This window comes from Solanum pennellii, chromosome 6, assembly GCF_001406875.1.
Source record: "Solanum pennellii chromosome 6, SPENNV200".
Lineage (NCBI taxonomy): Eukaryota > Viridiplantae > Streptophyta > Magnoliopsida > Solanales > Solanaceae > Solanum > Solanum pennellii.
In genome coordinates, this window is record NC_028642.1 from 38,773,479 (window position 1) to 38,799,525 (window position 26,047).

General features: G+C 29.3%; 1 protein-coding gene and 1 long non-coding RNA gene across 2 annotated transcripts; one reads left to right on the plus strand and one right to left on the minus strand.

The window, feature by feature from the left end:
• Nucleotides 1-7,648: 7,648 nt before the first annotated feature.
• On the minus strand, nucleotides 7,649-13,883 carry LOC107023871 (transcription factor RF2b). Its single transcript, XM_015224690.2, has 4 exons — nucleotides 13,265-13,883; nucleotides 9,150-9,282; nucleotides 8,566-8,650; nucleotides 7,649-8,297 (listed from the first exon to the last, which is right to left on the minus strand). Exons 1-4 carry the CDS (start codon nucleotides 13,723-13,725, stop codon nucleotides 7,927-7,929), a joined length of 1,050 nt encoding a protein of 349 aa, XP_015080176.1. The 5' UTR covers nucleotides 13,726-13,883; the 3' UTR covers nucleotides 7,649-7,926.
• Nucleotides 13,884-18,114: 4,231 nt separating this feature from the next.
• Nucleotides 18,115-22,042, plus strand: LOC107021146. The gene is made up of 5 exons (XR_001456994.2): nucleotides 18,115-18,251; nucleotides 19,164-19,215; nucleotides 19,469-19,543; nucleotides 19,646-19,867; nucleotides 21,601-22,042. It is a non-coding gene; the product is annotated as an uncharacterized LOC107021146 (long non-coding RNA).
• Nucleotides 22,043-26,047: the final 4,005 nt, after the last annotated feature.

The window sequence follows — 26,047 nt, forward strand, 5'->3', positions numbered from 1 at the left end:
CTTGTGATGTAGATATATGCTTCTGAATATCTTTTTTTTTAAAAAAATTATTAAACTTCTCAACATTTAGTGAATTGCCGCATTTTTTTTCTCTTGATGTTCAAGACAAAAAAATAACTTTATTTATTAATGCTACTTATGTGATTTAGACTGTCAGGCTACTTGCTTCAAAATAATTATTACTATATAAATATTCCCCTTTTTGTATCAATTCACTATTTCTTAATATTTAAGTATTTTCGACAAAGAAAGGTTTATTTGACTTGTAATAACACCAGTTGAAGTTTGTATTGTAGTATTTGTTGTAATCTAAATTCATTTGCTTTTGTTAATAATTTCTCTTGTGATGTAGATATATACTTCTGAATATCATTTTTCAAAATTATTTAACTTGTCAAGAGTTAGAGAATTATCACCTTTTGTTTTCCTAATGCCCAAGACAAGAGAATGATTTTATTTATCATTGCTATTTATGTGAATTAAATTGTCACGAAGTTTGCTTCAAAATAGTTATCACTATATAGACATTGCTTTTTTATTTTACTGATTTTTACTATTTCTTAATAGTTTAGCATTTTCAAAAAATAAAAGTTCATATGACTTATACTAATGCCAATTGAAGCTTTTATTAGTTTAATTTTACTATAGTATAAATTCATATATCCCAAATTTAAGTTGTGACTTTTTCTATGAGTTGTGATTTTTTTCAAAGGGTTGTGATGTTTTCATGAGTTGTGACTTTTCCAACTAATTTTTATTTTTTTAATAAGTTGTGACTTTTCCAAAGGATTGTGACTTCTTAGAAAGTGCATGACTTTTCAAATAAGACACACACAACACTTGTTCATACTACCCTTTGTTGACTATAAATAGAGGGGGTTCCTCTCATTTTTCAATCACAATTTTTTTAATCTTCTACTATCCTTCTTCGGCTTGCATTTTAAATTTTTCTTGTGATTTATTATCGTTGAGTGAGTTCGAAGTTTAGCGGAATATAAGATATAAATTATTTTCATGAAGTAAATTGTTGGTATATTCCATAATCTTGAGTATTTGTGGAAAATAATTCTGATGATATAATAATTATTTTTTGCTTAATATATACACTAGTATGTAAGTTATAATATATGAAGTTAACATGATGTAGTCTAAATTCATTGTTTTTGAACAATTTCTCTTGTGATGTAGATATATTCTTTTGAATATCTTTTATTTAAAACTATTAAACTTCTCAAGAGTAAGAAAATTGTCACGATTTGATTTTTGATTAAAAAGACAAAAGAATGACTTTATTTATCAATGCTACTTATGTGATTTTGCAAAGCACACTGGTAAAATGACAAGAAAATACACAACAAATATCATTTATAAGGTAATATTAGTGAGATAACACTAATTGTATAATAGAATCTCATAATATTGAAAAGAATATATTCATTACTGCATTTAACTAATAAATTTTTCATTAACCCTCTTCAAAGGTTCGTTTGAATAAGATAAATATACATGATCCACACTGAACATTCACAAAATAATCTTATTATTCAAATTCGCACTTAAATTTTCTTTATTGATAATCATGTGCAACGCACGTATTGAAAAACTAGCATATATATATATATATATATATATATATAGAGAGAGAGAGAGAGAGAGAGAGAGAGAGAGTTTAAAGTTGAATTATTCTAGTTATGGCAATTTGACATTCTTTTTGGGACAAATTTAAAAATAAGAGGATGCTACATAAATTGAAACCGAGGATGTACGATAATCCTCTTTCTGTTCCAAATTAAGTGAATTGTTTAAATTTTTTCATAGTACAAAATAAGTGAATTATCGAAAGTTCGAAAGTATTGTTGAACTTCTTTCATATTTACCCTTCATTCAATGAGGTTCTTAATTACTTTATGTAATTAATTTTTTTAATTTATATTATATCCCAACAATTCACTTAATATGAACTAGAGTAAGTATAATAGAAGTCAAACTACAATATTTTCAAGGAAAAATTAGTAAAGTAGTCACAATTCCTAACTTAATTAGTAAAAACATCTACACTTTAAAATATTTAGTCAAAATGTCAATATTTTAAAAATAATTTGTATCCAAATACTATTATTTGACTTTCCTTTTATTTCTCAAATAAGTCCAACATTAAATATATTCACTACCCATTTAGACTTTTTTCTAGACTTTAATACCATTAAATTTATTTCCATCTTTAAGATTTTCAATTTTTTTTTCTCTTTTACCATTTTCACCATTATTGTCTCTCATTGTTGAAAAAGAACTAATTATTCAAGTTCAAATCAATTTGATCAGATCTATCGATTAATTCAAGAAATCTCTCAATACATAAAGGTATTTTCGTAATCATCTTTTATTTTGCGAGATTTCATAAGATTTTTTGTTTTCGAAATAAAAAATTATGTTGAATTTTGAATTGTATGTATTACAATTTTTTCGTCATTTTTTTTATTTTTATATGAGTTTGTTAACATACTCATCAAATATTTATGCATTTCGAATTTTAGTATTTGAAACACTATTTTTATGATTTTATTTTCATATTTGAGATTTAGTAGATTATAATTGGTAGTAAGCCACATAAGCATTCATACATAATATATTGTTTGATTTTTTCTGTATATTCATATTTAATAATTTCGAATTTTGCTTATAGGGTTATTAATTCACAAATAAACACAGATTCAGATTTGAATTTGGTGAAAAAAAAATTGGAAAAAAGGAACATAGCAGGCGAAGAAGAAAGAAAGAGTCAAAGAAGAAGGTTGCGGAATTGTATTCATATCAGAATAATATTCATATTAATTTTTGTTTGTCAATTATTTTTCTTTTACTCATCATTTGTATTTTTATTAAGAACATTGTATTTCTTTTCAAATACGTATCTCATATGAATTTATATTTCTTAAGCATAGATGTATCCTATTTTTTAACAGTCAATTTATATTTTTTTAGAATATTGTATTCTAATTATATCATTTTCACTATGTATGCTTTCTCATATGAATTTGTATTTCTTACACATATATATATCCTGTTCTTAAATAGTTAATTTGTATTTTTTTAGAATATTGCATATTGATTATATTATTTTACTATGTATGCTATATGTTTTCCAGAATCTTGTATTCTTATTTTTTTCATAGTCAATTTATATTTATTTTTTAGAATATTATTTCCACGAAGTATGCTATTTTCCCCCAAAAATCTTGTACCCTTTCATAAATCATATTCATACATATTTAGAGATACCTGTATATATATATATATATATATATATATATGGTAATCAAGTAATACAATTTTGATCACCGAAATACAATTTGTAGTTTGAAAGAAAAAAAATCAATTTTAATTTGAATGGTAAAGTGAGCACATAAAATGTAAAAAATATTGGTATACAATTAAAATGATAACATAACAAAGGAAAGTTGATCTAATAGAATGAAAAAAGAGTTTTTTTTTTGAAATTGTTAATGATGAGAATTTTAAGTGATATGTTCTTCTCTAAAAACTATTATCTCACTTTTTCATCATACTATTTTTTTGTATTTTATATATTATTATACAATATTCTAAATAAAATTAAGAATAAATAGAAATACGAATAAAATACATATTGAAATGAATACGAAATAAAAATTTTCGAAGAAACAAATAAATACACATGAAAAAAATATATGAATACAAATATGTTTCTTAAATAACTATAGGTTCATTTGGCATACCTATTGGAATGAATACAAACTAATAAAAAAAAGATTAAGATTATGGAGAAAAAAAAAGAACAAAGTTTGAGTTTTATTTGAAAATGTAACGAATGAGAAAATTAAGTGAACTTTAGCTTTTTTTGAAATATTTTCTTCCTTGATTTTCTCCCTTTTGTTATTAAATAATTCTATTCTTTAAATAAAAATAAATAATAAAAAACATAAATAAGATACATAACAAATTAAAATTTTGACATTTTTACTAAATATTGAAAATGTTCCTAATGAGCCCTCTTAATTATTAAAATATTGACATTTTGAAAAATTTCTCCTTTTTCTTCAATGAGCTAAGTGGTAATGAAAAAAAATAAATTCCTTGTCAAAATATTTGACCTCCTTTTTTAAAAAATAAATAAATGAAAGTTCACCTTCCAAAGAAACAGGGACAATTCCTCCTCTGTATTGAGCTATATACAAGAAGGCTGGCTCAGCCAAATCCATATCCTTGGCTATACAAATTGCCATAACCACAAGCACCCCTACATGCATGTCCCAAACACATAGATGTTTTTGTCAACTAATTTAAATTGAGATAATATTTAAATCAGTCTTTTAATGTGTAAAATTGAATAAGTAGACATATAATGTGTTATGCTATTAGACCAATTTGCGTCTACATGACATTCTGTATGTAGTATGTCACGTAAGACATGTATGTCTACTTCTTCAATTTTATGCAAGTTCAAATATTTAGATATTCTATGCATATTCAAAGTTAGAGGACATGATGCTAGTTGAGATAAAATTAAAATGCATGCTTATTTATTATGCCATTTAACTTCTAGTACAAGAAATCATCCATAAAACATAGATTGTTTTATTTGGAAATAAAGACATGTTACCTACTAATACGAGTTAAAATGTACTAAAAGATTTGAATTATTTATATTATCCGTGTACATTATGTATGAGTACAATACTTTGTTAGTTACTACGAATAAGTATGAGTTACTTTTACTGATCAAGAACTTAATCATTCACATTCTCTTTGTTTCAAACTCATGTAGCTTACTCTCATTATTGGTAATTTGATCTAATATTTCAAAAATATCATTTTCTATATTATGGTGCACTAGCGGGAAGTGCTTCACCCTTAACCAGAGATCTCGGGTTCGAGCTCTGGATATGGAGAAAATCTTGTTGAGAGCGCCAACCCGAATGGGCCCTTTAAAGTGCACTCTGAATTCAGTTTGAACACCTATGTGGGCTACGAACACCGATGAAAAACCAAAAAAAAAAATCTTGTTATGTGACTTGTTTAGCACCATAACAGTAAATGACATTTTGATGTATCATGTATATACATAGTATAAAACGCAGAATTCAAAAGTCTTTCATAAAGGGTATGTAGCATAGGATTGAGATTATAAATGTTTTGGACATGCCCACCGTACAATTTAATATTGAGATAAGTGTCAAAAACACACCTAAACTATACCTTTTTTTGAGTTTCATACCTAAACTATTGAAAATTTGAGTTTCATACCTAAACTATTACTTTTTAGTTTGAGAAACACACCTCTCTCTTTTATACCACTCTCATCATGGTATGTGTCATACACTCTCTGTCTTTTATTTTAAAGAATTTCCACATCACACTCCACATTGATAAAATATTCAACCTTGACAAAAAATAAATAAATTATTAGTATTAGTTAAAATTAAAAATTAAAAAACAATTATAAAAAGATAATATTTTCTTTATAAAATAAAATGTAAAATAATTTTCTTACCCCACACCATCTTTAAAGTTTTTTATTTTGTTTAAATTTCTTTTATAAAAGTATTTCATTTTTTACTTCATCTCCTCCCCATCATCAAATACTAATTTAGATATTATTTTATTTTCTTAAAAATATAATCTACCCATCCTACTTAATCCTCCGCTTTCAATTTTTTCTCCAGTGTTTAGATATATGTATCGAAAATATTTTTTACTTGCCGCCACAAGACTTTTTATATTTTTTAGTTATTTATGTTATATTCGGTACACTAGTAGAATTTTTTTCTCTAAAAATATATGTACGTGCATATCTAACACAAAATAAGAATAAATTAAAAATTTCAGAGCGAAAAATTATATAGGATGGGTAGATTTTTTTAAATAAAATAATATCAATTTCTATCGCGGGGGGNNGGGGGGGGGGGGGGGATGAAATATGAAATTTTTAAAAATATTTTATAAATGATTTTTTATAAAAAAAGGATGGGTCATCGCGGGGGAGGGGGGATACGTGGAGGAGGTGGTGGAGTGAGATAAGAAAATAATTATATTCTTTATATGGATAGTAATCTTTAAATTTTTATTAATATTAATTTTTTATTATTTAATTTTTATCTGGATAAAATATTTTATCTATGTGGAATGTCATGTGTCAAAGTTTTTTATATTTTATCTATGTGGAATGTCATGTGTCAAAGTTTTTTCATATAAAAGAGAGAGTGCACTACACACACCACTGAGGTGTGTTACTCAAACTAAAAAGTGATTGTTTAGGTATGAAACTCACACTTTCAATAGTTTAGGTATGAAACTAAAAAAAAGTGAATAATTTAGATATGTTTTTGACATTTATCTCTTTAATATTTAATAATAGTGAAGTTGAAGCAGAAATTGGAGCTAAATATGTAATAGGCAAAACTTAAGTATACTAATTGATTCCTTCATAAGATTTTAATTAAGACTACCTCTTTAATTCTTTATTTAACTTGCGAACATGACAATCCAAAATCTCAATGATTTTTCACCCTAGCACTTGATATTGGAACGATGAGTAAAGGATTTCCTTGAGAGTCTGAAGTACCTCTTAATTAATTAGAATATTGTCGATGACATTGAGGTATAATTCTATTCATGAAATCCATAAAAGTTGTGAGAGATTAGAGTAAAAGTCATGATAAGGAATTTGAAATGACTATACCGATCGATCATATATATATATATATATATGTATGTAAGGTGAGAAGAAGTTAGTAGAATGTCTGACTATAGGACTGAATCTTAGCATTGGAATCAACATCATAAAATGATATATATAGCTCAAAGAAATCTTATTGATCTATAAAGCGAAGAACCAACTAATAGCGATATATATCAGACGTCTGCCATGTGCATTTCTGTGGTTTGGCACTCATATAGTTAGTTTTTTGTTTTCACTTATTTATGATGAAAACTTTCTATTATATCTCATGCATTTCACCCAGAAATCAAGTAGCTGCTTTTTTCTTGGGTTCTCAGCCAATTTCGGCCATACGTATGACAGGCAACTCATTCTACTCTTTTCAACATCTGCCTTTCTGCTTACCTTACAAGATGGATTAAAAAAGGAATAATCATTCATATTTTCTACTTCCAAACAAAAAATATCATTTAAATTGATGAGTAACTTTCTAAGTGAAATATCAATATTCTAATTCAGTGCCCTGCCCGGCCCTTTTTTTTTTTAATTTCCTCAATTGAATAGTACTTGCTACAGTTTCTTTTTTTTTTCACTGGAGTTAAAAGAAACAAGGTCAACTTTCTATAACCTAGGGGATTAGATAAAACGCCCGTTAAAAATTCAAAATTAGCCACAAAAGTTGTACCTAGTTAGTGAACAGGGAACCCTGCATTATCCATTTTAGCTCTACTCCAACTCATACATTATGACCTCCAAAAACTTGTCCATTTTCTGCCTTAAGAAGTGGGGAGTTATAACAGAATAGTATCAGTAGGCATACAACAGTTACCCTGAAAGTTGAGGGGACAATCAATCATAAGATCATTGGTTCTGCATAAAACAATATTCCCAAAGCAGAAAAAAAATATAATTTGTTGAAAAACTAATAAGAAGTTTTCAGCTAATGCCACCTTAAAGACTCAAAGACACTAAGGACAGTGAAACCATTTAATACGCAGTGGTAACAACCTTTCTTTAAAGTTACACCAATAAATCACAAGAAATGATTCAGACTTTGACCAAACTAAAAAATAACAACACATCACAACATCTGGAACCGCTACTCAAACCTAAGTCTGAAGTCAAATGAAAAAAATAAAAAAAATAAAATTGAATATCATGTTTTTGGATGTTAAACACGTGTCAGTCTATGAACAATTCCAATAAATAAGGCCGATTGCACAAGTCAATCACAATGTACTGCTGCTCTCACTGGCAGAAATTGAAGGTGTTTCAGTTTTCACAAGATGCAGACCCCTGCCACCAATATCCAGACCTTGAAAACGACCTAGGGGATCCTGTTGCATTGTGTCTGGGAGACCCTGTCCGTGCCCTGCAAGTAAACGGCGATGAGGAGTCAACAAGCTATCCTGGAGGGAATGAAATTGCTGCATCTGTATGTTCTGGGATTCGCTAGCCCCTGATTGTGGCTGATGCGAAAAGAATGCTGATTGATTATATGGAATGTGCTGCATCCCCAAATTGTATGCATCTGATGATGACATTTCCCCTGTGGCCATTTTAAGTCTTTCCACTTCCTGCTTCAGGGCTTCATTCAGAGCTGCATCGTACAAACACCATAACAAAGATATACAGCATTAATAACTGTTCTCATGAGAAATGAAACTCAACATAATCTGAAATTGTCATCATCTCAATAGCAGGGATAGAGAAAGCATTATGACTTTCTATTTTTAATTAGAAAAGTAACGGTAGACTCAGTGTCGCTATCTATCTTGTCGACCAATAGGTGGAAGAAGTTTCAAGATGATGTTAAAATGATCGAGAAACATAAAATTCTGGAAGGCAATGGACAAGATAAATCATACCATCACGTAACTGAGCTTGTTGTGCCATAGCTTGCAAACGGAGCTTGAGCTCTGTATTTTCATTAGTAAACTGGGTTGTATCCCGCTGCAGAAGGAAAGAACTATCAGATGTGAAGTATCGATTATTGCGAGGGAGATAAAGGAAATTCGCTAACCAACATCTCGAAACATCTTCTGTTACTTTTTGAGGCATGTACCTTTTTCCCCCTTAGTATATGCCCCCTCCCCACAATGAGATTCAGTTTATTGAATATATTAGCATAATACACTTGAGAATTCTTGCCATTGCATTGAATACTTGATTCAGAGGAAGGGACTCTTATTTTGTTACACATGTAACTGAGAAAAGGTAATATCATTTAAATGCAGGAAGTTAGTTCTTATGTGTAGAAAAGGCTAATTTTCAGACATAATGGACGATGGCAATTTCTCATCGTCAAATTCATTGATCAAGGTTTTTTTATGCAGATGGCGGATATGGTATGGTGTACAGACCAATAATCCCATTGTTAACGAAGTAGAACATGATCTATGAACATATGACTTTTATAACAAATTGCAAATTATCGAAAAGGAAGAAGTACCTGGAAAAGGGTTAATTGAGCAGAAAGAGTGGTTGCTTCTGTTTGAAGGGTCTGAACCTTTCTCTCAAGTTCAGTAATGTAACGGGCCTTTCTCTCTTTCGAGCGAGAAGCAGACTGCCGATTTGCCAAAATCCTGTACAATGTTCTCAAAATCAGCAACATAACGTGGTGTTGTATGTGCATCAAACTCAGTAGTAGAATGACATTAATTTTGAGTTAAGTGGTGCATGCTTAGATGCATCAGAGTGCTGGAACGGCTTGCAGTAAAATAGAGACATATTTTCCTTTTGGAAATGTCTGCTTCTTTAGACGAGGCATTTTAGTAGTTCCAACAAACTACATAGTTTTCTTCAAAATTATTTTCCAAAATAGTAGCGCACAAATTGCCCGACAAAATAAGCTACTTCAATTTCATAATCAGCACCAGTTCTTGAATAGGAGGCATGACGATTTGCTACGGGATATTAACTTTTGGGAAAAGGGTCAAATATACCTCTTAACTAATCAAAATGGGTAAGTTTTACCTACAATTTTTATTCAAAAATTCTCTCCAACTAGCAAAATAGTTCAAAAATACATTTCTTTCTCAATTTGTCAAAAAAATACCTTCTTTTTTTTCCTAATGGTTGCTTCAAACAAGAAAAAAATGATCCAATTTAGCCCTTCAACTATGCAAAATAAGATAGTTTTTTCCCTCCATCTAAAGTTTGGGACAAAGTGCTCTTAATTCTGAAGACTTGAGCAAAAACTTATATTGTAGATTATAAGCTTAATAATGACAATTATATATAATGCCAATTTCATATAAAGTTTAACTACTTGCATTAATTTTTCAACTAAATATTTATTCTACTTCTCCTGTCAAAACTATTATAATTCCCTCAACTGGAACTTGGGATGACTTGAAGTTATGATTAGTAATACACGTATCAAGGTATAATTGAATTTCATTTTGTTTACCATATAATTCATAGAGTTAGTAAAATAAATTCAGTAGTATTAATGTAGAGAAAATAAATTTTAAATAGTTATGTCAGAAAAGGTACGTGATATCATGTTTAAAAATAAAAACTCACACCTATTGTAAACGGAACCAGAAGAAAAAAAAGTGATATGAGATCGTTTTTATTCATTAAAATAGGAAGTGTTTAAATTTTTGTCTATGTTATTATGGGTCTAACACATCCAACCACCCACCCCCAATAAATAAATAAATTAAAAGAACATTGACCCATTTTTCTTAGTTTTAGAATAACTGTTAGAAAGAAGGGTATTTCTGAGCTATTTGCTAGCTAGAGGGAATTTTTGAGCAAAAAAGGTAACAGTGAGAGCATTTTTGAGCCAAAAACATAACAGAGGGTAAACTGATCAATTTTGAATAGTTCAGGAATATATTTGGCCCTTTTCCCTTTTAACCTTTTATCAAAAATGAAGTTTCTTAACCTTAATTTCTCACAGTGAGAAGTTGTCTACAAATCACTTGTTGATGGTAATTTCCAGGATAACTTCTGTAACTTACTACCATGAAACTAGTCTGACACATTCTCAGGGCATTACCAATGTCAAACAGTGTGTTTACAATATGTCATTATCCAGTGAAATATGCAAAGAGGCTACAGTATTACTCCCTCCGTCTGGTATTGTTTGTCATGTGGCGCTTTTTGAAAGTCAATTAGATTAATTTTCAAAGTTGAATTAGATCACATTAATTCGATATTTTAAACAAAAAAATTAAATATTCTAAAATTATATGAAAAGTACTATAAATTGCAATTTTTTGCATATTAATATGATGAAAAAATATATCTTAAAATGTTAATCTAAGTTTCTATAGTTAGACTCTAAAAATAGAAATCATGACAAACAATACCGGACGGAGGAAGTAATACCATGAAGCAGCTTTCGTACTTTTATATTTGGAAGTAAAATCTACATGTATTTTACACTTGGCTAACTGGAACTAACACGAGAAATTTGTCACTTGCCTTCTTTCTTTTCCATTAATAGCTCAAGTTAACACATGACCTCCTTTAACACATGAACTCCTTTTTCTTACTAAAAGAACGAAAAAGTAAAATGATCTTTTCCGAGCAGCTACCCAAATTCATTAGAGATCATAAAGCTCAGCACTAGAATATCCTGAGATTAGAGAGCTTTTCAAGAAAGCAGACAAAATGCCATGTAATGTTGTCATTTCTACGGTTTCCAAAATCATAACTGCCAACTGTGTAATCTACAACAGAGGATTATCACATGTCCAAGACTATTGTTTTGCCTCAGGTGTAAGCTATTCAGGCTTTAAGCTATGGTGAGGAATAATAATGTGATACTAAATGAGCAAACCAAACTTTCGGATCACAACAAAATTGCGTTGAATGCAAAACTAGAGCAGTCGAGTAAATTTCGGCATGGAATAGCATGCTCTCCTAATAAATGTCCCTGATTTGAGCCAAGGGAATCTTCCTTTTGAACTTTAATTTCTTGGTCCTACTAGATGACCATCTTACAAGCCAAATATTATAGGGAATGAATTGAATGAACTTGAAGACGGCACTTCATTAAAAAATGAACTTGAACACTGCACCTCATCAAAAAATGAACTTGAACACGACACTTCATAAAAAATGAACTTGAACACGACACTTAATAAAAAATGAACTTGAACACGACACTTCATCAAAAGATGAACTTGAACACAGCACTTCATCAAACAATGAACTTGAACACAGCATCAGTTCACTTAAATTTGCAGTACTTCAACAAAAGAATGTATCCCAAGTGTAAACATCACAAGGGACAAACGAAGCTCACTAGTTGCTAAAACTATGTTAATTTTACAAGAACATTGACATTTTTCATGGACTAAACAACAATGATCTCATACTTCAGTAGTGTTATTCATTTTTTGATGAAGTAAGATTGTATAGCTAGAGCATCAAGAAGATACTTCATTAGTGTTAAAAAACTCACAAATCAGGATTCGTGGAAGCTACTCAAGTTCAGAAATACCCATATGCAGGTTACCTCAAAAGAGACTCAATCCAGTTGTAGACCTAACCAATTGCTTGTCTAGTCCAGAAGAACAATCACATTGACTTCATTAGGACGTACTAATCTTCTTACAGACAGTACATGACTAAAATTAACTATTAGACTACATTTTTCACTAAACTCTATTAAGTAAAGCTTAAGCTCCATTTCAGTTTAACCCAAATACACTACAAAGTAAGAAGAGAACTACTTCGGAACGAGACAGAAGAATCTCTTTTGATGAGAATTGAGATGGATCAAACTCAAATATAGTACAAAGTAAGAACTACCTCTAAACAAGAAGAATCTCTTTTCATGAGATGGTTCAAACCAAATCCGATCTAATAGTTCAAGTTCCTAAACAAAACCTTAATAAAATATATAGCATGCACACTGGTTGTAGGAAAAAAATGAGAAACGATCAACACTCAATTTCTGATTAAAAATTAAAATAACTGTTTTGACCTCTGTTCTGGAAAATTTTCATGTCAACACGCATTAGGAACTTTGGAATGAAAACGCCACAGATCTAACAAAGCATTTTGCTGCTTCAACACACCATTTCTTGGCATGAGGACTTTCACATATAGATCTTTGACATCCTACTGTTAGTTTGCTTTAGCACTTGTCTTGAATTCGCTTCTACAGAAATGCAGTTTTCCTTTTAAATCACTAGGTCTCCATCTCAATTTGACATAGTCTCTAATGTTGTATACCATGAATTCATATATATTCCAAGTTCACATGACTATACAGCAAACAACTAGTGCATTGACACCAAAGGAATGCAGATCAATTTTAAAAGGTAAGAAATGTTCGGATCTCCAAAAAAGAGAAGCATATTGTGATTAGTTAAACGCTGTTTTGAATGTAAATCATTTTTAAAGGAAAAGAATGAATGGAGGACTAAATCATGATATAGAGTCAAGTAGATCTACTTCAAGAGTTCCCTTAACTCTGAATTTTCTTCAATACGTGTATTCTATTAGACGTTTTAAGTATTTGGAACGCCTCAGCACCAAATCACCGTTCACAATTCAACGATTTGAACTAATTGAAGAGTCAAAGCTGTAGAAGTATTCTACCTTTTGGCGCGTTTTGGATCAATGGTCCAAAGTTCAGCAAGCTTATCAGGAGCCATAGCTTTCTTAGCTTCAATACTCTCACTTAATAACAAGCTGGAACTATCCACTGAATTGCTATGCCTGTGTCGAGGCCTGGTGAAATTCCTTTCTCCATCACCACAGTCAGCTACCAGTCCACTACTTCCAGCGCCGGCATTGTTGAACCCTGGAACATCTGTAGGGTTGGATCCAGAGCCTAGTTTTTCAATGTCCATGTAAGTGGAGAAGAAATCATCCTCGGATCCGATCTCCTCAAAACTTCCGGCAGACGCATCGAATGGGTCAGATACCAGATCTAGATCCTCAGGCAGCCGGAAGTTCACCTCGGAGTGAGCTCTGCGGTGGTGCGATGGCCTGAATGTAGCGGAAAATGGTGGCGTCTGATTGAGCTGCTTGGAGTTTGGATTCGACGGATCTTGCATTTTGAGGCGATATCTGCGGGAGATTCAGACAGTAGAGCCCCAATGTAGGAATATGATGAGGAGGTTTTAGCGGTGGATTTAAGTAATGAAGTAGTAAATTATACTCCTTTCCAACTCCAACCCATGTTACCTTCGTTAAAATTTTCTATCTCCGTCCATTTCTACTTGTTACTCCTTTTAATATGATATTATAAAAAATTAAAATATTTATTTATTTCTTTTATTCAATTTTAAAATCATATAGTTTTATTTTCATGCCTTCAATATATTCCAACTTTAGAATTATAATTATTCTTATATTACGATAGTTTGTTAGTTGATTGAGAAATAAATTAATATTTATGTGCTATTTAATAAGTAGATAGATAAAAATAAATTATTTTTATATAAAATAAATATAATGTTTAGTTAATAATTTAAAAATTTACACAACTAATACATATATAGAGTAATTAAGAGTTTGACATCAAAACAGACACTTTTTGAATATCTCATACCAAAAAAAGGAATCCTCCCTTGAAGCACCGATCAAAACGGACATTTCATCAACAAATGTGTGAATTATACCGAATAATGCTAATTATGTCTATTCCATTTCAAAATATTACGCAAATTCAAAACTTACGACTAGGATTACTTGAAGTCATTGATATTTTTATCTTATACAAACACTATTTACATTTATGTACCTCCCATTCAATTGAATATACAAACTTTCTTAATTGTTGAAATATGACTAACGATTTTCAAAGATCAAAATATAATATTAGTAAAGAGGATAAAAGATGAAGGAAAAAATATGAAGTGAATAAAAATATATATTTATTATTGAAAAAAAGATATTCTTCACGTAAAAAGTTAAAAATAAAAATTATAATTTACATATTTATGAGCGAACTATCATAAAATATTTATGTTGTATTCAACGCTGTTTGGGATAACTCACTTATTTGTGGACGAAATATCTATTTTGGTACGTGTTATTTAAAATATGTCTTTTTTAACCCAAACATGAACAACTGATAAATATGTCACTAATTTTTGCATGACCAATATCGATATAAGATAATACCATTATATAAATTCGCTCGTAACTTATTACTTTTTCGTTCTATTTTATATCTTGTTTTTTTAATTTATATTTATATTAAGAAATAAAATAATTTTGTCCTTTTATTCTTATTCAATTTTTTTGAAATTCAAATTTTTCATCAATGAATATGAATTAATTTATTTTGAAATTAGAATATAAATTATTTATTTAATTTTTCTAAGTTGGTCAAATATATATTTTCAAAGCTAATAACTTAAAAGGATTAAAAAAAGGAAAAATGTGATAATTTATGCATTGTATGAAAAAACAACTATCACATCAAATATATACACCAAATCAATATATACATTTCAGATATTTAAATTTATAATTAGTTTTACTTCATTAAAACACTTAATAAAAATATTGCTTTGATTTAGTGTAAATGTTTAATACAGTTTTATAATTTTTTAAATATTATAAATCAACAATATATAAAAATGAATGAAATGTAAAATGGGACATTATTAATATTAGATGTATAGAAAGAAAAGAGTTATCACTTTTGTTTGAAGGAGCGGTGATCTCGTGGAGTTTTGGGGTCCACTGATACTCTAATCATTTAGGAAGATAGGGAAAGGTGGGTCCACTTGGGCACATGAAAACGATAACTTTATTCAGTTCATGAAATCTGGTACAACACGGAGAGGAGTTAGTTAGGGTCCACTTTTAACACCTCATTTAGTTGGAATTAATTACTTTTGACATTATTATTCTATTTTTAATGTAAAAAATTAATTTCATTAATACAAACTTTTGGAATACTCTTTTGGAAAAGGCTATTTTTTGGCTCATGATTACTAATAAAATCGAGTCCACCAATGGACCTAAAAATCAAATTAAATTCTTTTATTAAAGTTATTTTGTCATTTATTTCTATCGAACATGAAATAAATTTATCTTAAAATTATTTTTGGAATTACTAGTCTCTTATTTTTTTGTATCAAATGAATCCTTAGAGGTCGTTTGGTAGATTTTATTAAGAGTAATACTGTAATATTAACTTTGTCTATTAATAGTACCTTGTTTGGTCTCTTTCAACCAAAGGCGGATTTAGGACTCGAAAGTTAGGGGTTTCATATCATCTAAATGGTAAACAGGTCGATTCTTCATTTTAAGTTATGATTCAGGTTATTTAATTTTTCGATATTTATAAATATATTGATCAAATATACATCTTTAGTCTGTTTCTTTTTTCTTTTAAATATTCTAATATTAAAGATATACACCTATATAGTGTTTTTTTTTATGTTTGTTTAGGAATAAGAGACCTTATTCTCTATAACTTTGAGAAAACAAGAGATTTTGACCTTAAAATTCAAATTTGTGTACATCATCTAATATGATATAGTTGAGAAAAAAATAAAAATTATAGTTTCAATCCAATTGTCTCCACTTAGTGTGAGGTTAAAGATTTAAAAAACCTTTACATTCAAAAGGTTTAACATGATTATATCCATCATTTAAATTTATTTTTTATTTTTTTAAAAAGGCTATTTAAATATTTTTTATTAATATCCTATATGACGCTGAAAATTTAATATTAATCTATAATTAATATAGAATATCACGCAACATTTATATCAATTAAAGATAAGTAAATAAGTAAGAAGTAGCAAATAAAGGAACTAATTGAGGGCAGAGAGAGACTAAAACAAAGACAAAAAAAAAAGAACAAGAAAAAACAAAGGAAGTTGAAGCCCCTCAGGATAAAAAAATATATAGTGTTGTCATGGAGATTTGGATCCTCAACGCCCTGTTGGAAAGATCTACCCTTTGCCAACTGCGCCATTCATCGTATGGTTCATTCGGTGGCAGGAATACTATATATACGACTTCTAATATTTATACACACACATATATATATATATATACAAAGTTTTAATCGAGGCCCGTGGGTGCCGTGGCACCCCCACTCGTAGAGCTGGTTCGCCCCCTGCTTTGAACCTATGCATTAGTTATAGACTCTATTGTGTATTAAGGTGTGTATCACTAATATCATGAAATTCAAGGTGTTAGTAATGCAAGGAATTTAGGGTGTGTTTGGTATGAAGGCAGTTGTTTTCTTCTAAAATAAGTTGATTTTTTACTTTTTCATATTTGGTTGGTGAGTGAGAACTATTTCCAAAAAAATACATTCTAGTGTATGATTGGTGAATAAAAATATTTTTTAGAAAATATCTTTTATTTTTGGTTATAGATTAGAACATACTTTTTAGAAAATACTTTCTAACCCAATTTATCAACTTTGATAACTGATCTGGCACCTGACCACGACACCCGGTCTAGCACCCGATTGCTACACACGACAAAAGACTCTATAATTTAACTGAAAACCGACCCTGATCATGCCCCGAATAAGGACACGATCCTAAGACCAAACACGACATATCCTTTCTGGGGACCCAACATTCAAATTGAAATATGATCCCAACGCTAGACCCAACTCGACTCAATACTTCTATTAATAATTAATATGCATCAGTACACGAGAGAGGCAATGTTGGACGCCTGCTAGTAGTGTTTGGGGGGGATATAATTGGGTTATAATTATTACATACATTTGAAGTAGAATTAACGTGGATTTCGAGACCTAACTAAAGAGTCCCTCCTTTGTCTGAATCTAGTTTTTCTGACACAAATACTGGTGGAAATTTCAAGCACAAAAAGGAATTATTTTGCTTCATCTTTGAGTCCTTCCTTGTTCGCGACCTCATCCTTATTGTTGTTGTTCGTGATATCAATAGTAGTAGACTCGGCCTCTTCTTGGGTCTTTTAGAAAAAAATTACAACGGTAGAGGCACAACTAACAATGTGAGTCTCCATTCTTTTTTTGACACTTGGATAGTGAGCAGGACTGATAGTGAGCCATTTTTCTTACGTTTTACATGTTATTCCCTACTTCCAGGGCCAGCTCTACGCTATTGAAGATAAGGCCTTTGCCTTAGGCTCCTAAATTTTTGTCAAGAATAACTTATGTGTTAAATTTTATGAAAAATTGATTATTTATAATAAAAAGTATAATTTTTTAAAATATATTGTCTTATCCTCTTTAACCTCTTTTGTATTTTATAAAAAATAAGAACTAATAGTGAAAAATGTTTTTTAAAAAAAGTTAGTTACAATTTTTTTTTAAATTTTAGTTTCAAGCATTACTACAAACATATTACTACTATATAGAAGAGATATCACATGGATGACCTAGGGCATAATAATAATTTTACTACTAACATTGGGCAAGATATTTTGAAAAGCAAGTATGGACAATTATGGGCATAAAGGTAATTTCATAGCTAATGATATTTTGACTTTACTCATTACCATTACAATTCTAGCTAGGTCTAGAAACATCCATCTTCTTCATCATTGTACCATTCTTCATTCTATATCAGTACGAGTCTCTTTGTAGGACCAAGGGAATTTCAAATAACTGGTAAGTGTTTGCTGCTTATTCACCTCTTTGCACTATTTTAGGAAGCAACAATATTTGTTCTTCATTATCAAAAAAAATAATAATAAATAAATAAATAATAGTTGTTCTTCTTCTTCTTCAAAAAAAAAGTTCCATATCTCTTTATCCCAAAAAAGAGAATTTCGAAGTTTTCTAATCAGAATGTTTTGCAGAGACATTAATTTTTAAAATGATTTGGTGATTTCATTTTTTCTTTAAATGATGTGTTATCTTCTTTAATTTAATTTTGGTAAATAGCTTCCTTTACTTTGATACTATGGCATTATTTTCATCTCAATGTACTTTGCCTTGTGGAATATCAATGTCTATGTTATCTAATATTCTTGTTTAAGAGATAAATTCTGGACGGTTGTATTCTACACACTTAGTTGTAATGGAAAATGGTACTTGTGCTTCAATTTTCATATTCATGCTCTGCTTTATAGATCTATGTACTTTAGGAAAAAATTGCCGGTATTTGTGCTTTATTGAGTTGTAATATAATAGCCATATAATTTGGACCTTACAAAATTTTGGAAGTCGAATTTACTCGAGGTGGAGAGACGAATGCTTTGGAGTGTAATAGGTAAACTAGGGACTTCTTTGTTCTGTATGCTTAGTTACAACGAAAATTGGTAGTGCTTAGTTTCTTTTATGGTTTGATATTTGAGCTCATTATCCTGCATGCGCTTTGTTTCAAAATCATTTTCTCTTCTTTAATTAGGAGTTTTAAAAGGTTAAGGCACTTCAGGAATATTCGTACGGAGAAAAATGTGTCTTTAAAGTTACTGATCCATTTCTCATACGATGTAAATGAATAACTTCAAATAAAGCTTTTACCGATTTTTTTATCGACATAAAGTGCAAGTTTACAAATGCATTACTCACCTACAGGTAATATGAATTGTAAATAAATTACTACAGAGAGAAGGAGGAGACTGAAGAGGTAATTTCGGCAGAGACTGATAATTTTATCTTCCTGTTGTTTAATGATAATATTATGATACTATGGTGTATTAATTTGACCACCGTCTACCAGGTTCTGTTAATGTTCATAAAAGTTCTCTTTAGTCGTATTGTGTATAAAGTTATTTTCTTTAGTTCCTACTTAGTTAAAAAAATCAGCAATCTTAATGAATTTACTTCCATTGATCTCAGTTGTGTGTTTTGTAAAATCATTACTTGACCTAATAATACAGCCTCTTTCGGAAGATGTTAATATGGATAATGTTGAGGATTTGAGGACTTCAAAGCAAATTGTCATTTATATTGAGGTATATTTAATTGCTTGATACAGTTTTTTAGGAGATCTATTTGGGTTCTGTTTTAAAGGCTATGACCTCTTAAATTACACTTGTTGTTCATGTTTTCTATAGCATAATTCCATGTCAGATTTTACTTCTAGCTTGCTTCGGGGATTTCTTCATCAGAGAAAACTTCGTGATAACTGTTTTAATCCATTTGAAGCATTGGCGATGAAATAATTATATACGGGTATACAGACATGAATATGACTTTTGATGATGATATAGTGGCAGTTGAGCTTTTGCCTCAAGAACAGTGGCACGAGGAAAAGTCTTTGGCATTAGATGATGAAGGTTTGTCCACATTTTTCTTTTACTTTAATGAACATGATTTTCTTTTATATTGCAAAATTGATCTACTTTTCTTTAGAACTAGGCGAAATGGCCTCGATTTGTCCTCTATTAACAATTGGATCATTATGATATGGACTTGTTGACAAACTTAAAATGATTAAAGAGTTATTAGTATCTGATCAGACTAATTAACACTATCATTTGCCATACGTGGCTTAAATCCTTCCCTTCTACCTCCTCTTAACTCTTTACCCGACTTCCATCAACCTATAAATCCTTCTCCATCTACCATCGTCATCGTTAGCCATGATTATGGTCAAGGGGAACAATACCGTCAATATGTGTATTTTGTGTTTAGAATGTATCTCTTAATTTTGTTTTGCCAATTTTTCTCTCTTTCTTATTTTGCTTTTGAGGTTTATGTTTTGTAAATTTTTTCATCATGTGGTGACAACTAATATACTCTTATCTAGAGTTGGATACAAAATATTACGATTTAGGAATATTGAATTGTGATGTCACTGACGATCAAGTTATTGTTGAATGAAAGTAATGAGGGAACTCTGAAGTAAGTTAGACTAATTGTTGTTCTTACTTATTTCCATCCGTTTCGCACTTAATGATTCACTGTTTTAGGAGATTGTTTTTTTTTCTCCTTCAGAATTGATGTCGATTTATAATTTATTAAATGATCAGTTGAAGTTGATTAATGTATTAGTTTGAGAAATTAGCTATCTTTGTGTTGTTTCAAATGCTTTTGTATTTCACACCAAAGCTAGCATGTGAGAGATGATGGAATGCATGTACTCACCTTAGTTGATAAATTGGGCAACACCTTAGTTGAATTTTAAATTTTCAATTTATCAAGAAAGCATAGCATGTCCAATCAACCTATGTGGCCAATTTTCCTAATGGTTGTTGGTACTAAAAACAGTTTTTCCTCCATGTGTAAGTGGTAAGAAAGATGAATATCAGCATATCTTGAGAAGCTTGCAGCATTCTTAAAGTGTAACCACCCTCATATTCCCATTATTAAATCCTTATCTCAAATTATGACAAACATGACAGCAAAAACATGCATATTCCAGTTATCTAAAACCAAAGAGTTGATCTAGAATAATGATACGACTTACCTTCAACACATGCCAAAACTCAATCAATATAATTGGATTATGTGGAATTAATTACCTTAGGATAAAAGCTCAGAAAAGCACTTGATTCTAAAAAGTGAACATCTAGGTAAAAAAGAAAAGTAGCATCACAAGTAGGAAGTAAGACACTACACTGGATTCAAAAGCACTACATATCCTTTGTTTGAAATATATTGAAACACTTGTAAGGTTATTTCTTTATTTTAGTAGCTAGAATTGACTTTTCAATGATTTTCTTATGATATAGCACTCTGTCTTGATCATGTAGTTGAATACGTGATTTAGCTTAGCCCTACGTAAATATACAGAAAATAATAGCAAGGTATTTTTGACTTAAAAAATAGAATGTAGTGATTAGATATAAAGATAATTGTCGATCAAATTGCTTAATATGAGTGAGGGCTTCATTTGAGATCTAAATTGAGTATTTACTTTGTTAATACTAAGTGTATTATTACTAGTACCTTTCTTCTTCTTAATCTTCTGCTATATAAATCCCAAGAGACTGATTCATTTTGCGAGGCAGTCATTGGGTGGGAGAAAATTTACAATTTGATTCTTAGCTTTCAATTTTATTGTCAGGTTAAGGAAAGGCCTGCAAGGCCGTATGCCCATGGGATGGGGCAGGACTCTTCAAAAAATGTGTGCATCTATCCAGAAACATAGGACCTTGGCTTACCAATGGATAAATGCAAGCTTTAGTAATTAATCTTGTTATTGAGCCTAGACAAGTATTGACAAAGCGGCCAACACCGAATTAAGTGTTTATGTACGGGATTTGAGTTGATAAATAAAGAATAGTGAGAGCAAAAGAGGGTTATGCAAGTTGTTGAGAAAAATGTCTACCCTCTCATCCCCTTCTATGAGTTCTACTTCTAATCTCCTTTCTTCTACTTGTGTTCCTCAATTTCTATTTAGTTTTTAAATTCCTTTGTAATTCTAATTACGAGTTAGTGAAACAGATTTGTCGGTTGTTTGAATTTGAATTGAGTTGGTCTTGTTATCGGGTTTGTTACATCTTTTATTTTGTGTTTCATTACATTTTTAAAGAAATTATTATTTTATATCTTGATGAGGGATGAATGCCATACTTTGTCCCGCTCAAGTATTATTACACCTCACTCCTATGTACTTTGCCTTCAAACTTGATTTTGGTATGCTTTAGAGACTTAAATATACAACATCACGTTATATATCTTCGCATCCAAAGCTCAAACAAAGAAATTATGTTTTAGTTTATTCCTTGACTTTTTTTTCTTTCACATAAATTTTGATATATAAATATTTAATACTATTCAGTTTTCATGATTCAACTTTGTGAACAATGACTCACTGGAATTATCAAAAATACTTTATTTCATTTGACTGTCTAAATCAAGAATAAAAAAGAATCAATTTAGCATAGTATTAACCAAAACAAATACTTCAGATTGTAGATTGAGTATATTTTCCTGTTGATCTATTAATACTAATATATGATAATAAACTTTAATCATAAACGAGAAAACTTCTGTGTTATATATGATTTTTATCATACAAGGAGAACACAAGAAGGGAGGAGAGTCATACTCACCTTGCACTCTCGTAATTTTTTTAAAAATAGGTTTTGACCCGGCACCCGCTTAGAGAATGTGCTGCTCTGAATAATATTACACCCACCCCATACTCTCTATGCACCATTCTATTGTTATCCCTATTTCTAATCAAAATCAATGGTTGTCCAGAAAAAAATTGATTGCACCATTAGTGATGCATTTGCTATTGGTCATTTATAATTACTCCTTTTGTTCCTAATTACTTGTCCATTTTTGAATTGACATACATATGAAAACAATAATTGACATAGCGATTTACTCTTTTGTTTCTATTAATTATGAAGTGAATCAATTAAAAATATAAGATATTCAAGAACTTCTACCTTTTTAGAAGTAATTAATTGTGGATATAATAAGTATGAATTTTTTTTAATCATTTTTTGATTTGTCAAGATGGACAAATAATTAGGAACATTTAAAAAGAAAATGTGAACAAGTAATTAAAAACAAATGAAGTATTTATTATATAAATAAATATCTAAATATAATTGTATTCTCATATATTAACTATGTAGATACCGTATTTTCAATATCTAATAGTAGGACATTTTCATCATGAATATATAATACACATTTAACCACTCTATACTATGCAACAATTAATAGATTTTGAATTTATACGTGATTTAATCATGTATAATCATTATCTTTTTATTTTAAATTTCATATAAAAATATTATATTATTTTCAACTTTTACGATATTAGATCCTTAATAAGACTACAAGCACGGGTAGAACTATCTTGTATTAAAATAAGGTATACCAAGTCATCAATTTCTTGAGTCAAATTTTATGATTCTAACTCTCATCTTTATTTAATATTTGTGAACTTATTACTTATGACATTATGTTAACAATAAATATAATAATTGTCTCACAGAAATGACGTTTTTCAATGTTGAGTTGATAAAATCTTACTAAAACTAATAACTGAAAAAACAATATTATATACTGACAATTTTCATCTAAATAGTGTAAGAAAAATATTATTGAATAAATACGTATATAAAGTTTATCTATATTTTAGATCGCGAATTAAAATTTCGCTTTAGGCTACTACTTCTCTTCCACTTAACCTTATTTTTCTCTTTTATGTTTTATTTTCTTATTTTCTTTTACTTCTAACAACCATCCAGATTTCAAATATACAATTAAATAATTAATAAATTTGACTAAAAAAATAATGCTAAATACATTTTCAATTAAAATAGTTGAAACACTTTTAAAACGGTTAGCTTTAAAAATAAGGTTATTGTTCAATATTCTTTCGCAGAATCAAATTGATTCAAAAGACAAACTAATTTACTTAACATATAATCTAATTAGATAAGATCAATTTTAGTTAATATAATTTATTTACTTGGATGTCAAAATAAAAATGACATCTGGCCAAAACAACGCTGGTGCGATGAATTCATAAACAATTTTAAAATATACGCAGAATTCACATTCACTTACAATACTTTTTATCAGTGTTTTTATTAGATCACATTCACTTACCATATATAACAAGTATTTAAAAAAATAAAAATAAAAATACTGATAATCTCTGTTAAAAAACGGACTGCAGATATATGAACTAAAATCGAACATAAAAAGCTATGAAATAACAAATTTGAGTTAATTTGATTTTTATTAAATGCTAGTAATTGAAAATACTGGATTTAAAGTTAATTTAATTTTATTAAAAATGGTAGATAATAAGAATATTTTTAATATTCAGTCAAAAACGTTTTCAGTTATTTTGACGAAAAAATTATTTATTAATATTTTTATTAAGTATATCAACAACTTATATAATTGTATATTCGAGTGCTGGATATTTGTAAGAAATAAAAAGAATAAGCAAATGAAAAAAAAGAGGAGTAAGTGGAGAAAAAAATTATGGTGTCTGAGGCATACCATGTCATAGTTGTATGAGAGTTTATATTTTAAGAGGAAATACATAAAAAAACTCTGAACTTAATCGAATAATTTATTTTAATATTTAAATTACATGAGCGTTTAAATACCTTCTTAACATTTTTGAAGTGATTTTTTTCCATTGAGATTATAAACACCACTCTCCCCGCCCTATCATACTCACGTAAGCGCCACATCATAACCATGTAACCACCATGTCATTAATTTTTATTTCTTTTTGAGAAAAAACATAAAGTCACCATTGAAGTTGTCTCAGATTTTCATAAAGACACCTTAACTTTGCAACTGTCCTATTACCCAACTAAATAATTTTGAACATATATTATTATACCATTTTTCGATCAGCCCCAAATCTTAAGAAGCAAGTGAATTCACACCCCAACAATTACATGACACGCGTTAATTTAATTTAAAATATTTTTTTTTCATTTAAAACTTTTCCTTTATCTCTTTTTTCTTGATTTCTCTCTCGCTTACTTTTTGAATTTTAATTTTGATATATCTTAAATTTCATTTCATTTTCCATCTCCCACAAGTAATTAATCCATTCATTTCCTCTTTTTTTTCACCTCTCACCCCCATGTCAAATTGAAACCCACTTCCTTTTTCTTTTCTTTTCTTTTTCTTCTTCTTCTCCGGTCAAATTCTTTATAAAATTCATACTATTATTTAGACTTTATTGAATTATTGATAACAAAATTAATTTTTTTTAAAGAAAATTTAAATTTTTGAAGGTACCATCAACTACTCAATTTTTATATATATCAGAAATGATAATTTTAAAAGAATCAATTAATTTCTCAAAAATGAAAGAGCTTAATTGAAATCGAATAAAAAAATTATATGATACTTCGTAATCATCTTGAAATCTAATGAGTATATCGAATTGTTCGAAATGTAAGAAATATTTAGATAAAATTTTAAAACTAAAAAGAGTAAAACTAGTAGTAGTAATAAAAAAAAAGAAGGAAGGTGAAGTTGTGATAAAAATGGCGACATTGAAAGTAAGAACCTTCAATGAATGGAGATGACAATGAATTTTTGAAAAGAAAGAAGAAAGAAAGAGAAAAACTAAAAAGGAAAAAAAGTTAAAATAATAAGAAAAATAAGAAAATATATTTTATAATAAAATACTTGTAAAAATAAAATTATATTAGTTATTTTAGGCTGCTCACTCTCTTAGAGAGAGTGCACACCACTCTCTATGTCAGATGGACTAAAAATGATGTAATTATATCTATTCAAAATTGTTGAGGTAATAGGACGGTTGCAAAGTTAATGTGTCTTTTTAAAAATTCGAGACAACTTCAATGGTAATTTTATGTCTTTTCTTTTCCTTTTTACTTATTCACTATTTTTTCTTAAACATTTTTAAAAATTAACTATATCAATTGATTAATTTATACATGCATACCACATCCCTCTCTTTCTTCTTCCTTGTTGTTCACCATTGTTCCAACCTTCAATACTTTCTTTTCTTCTTCTTCACTACTCAATAATTTTTAAGTCAA

Excerpts from the sequence above, each read along its gene's own strand:
- LOC107023871 (XM_015224690.2), bottom strand. The coding sequence starts at position 13,725 with ATGCAAGATCCGTCGAATCCAAACTCCAAGCAGCTCAATCAGACGCCA. Across the intron at positions 9,283-13,264 it reads GATCCAAAACGCGCCAAAAG|GATTTTGGCAAATCGGCAGT; the intron begins GTAGAATACTTC and ends AACATTGTACAG. Across the intron at positions 8,651-9,149 it reads CTCAATTAACCCTTTTCCAG|CGGGATACAACCCAGTTTAC; the intron begins GTACTTCTTCCT and ends TTCCTTCTGCAG.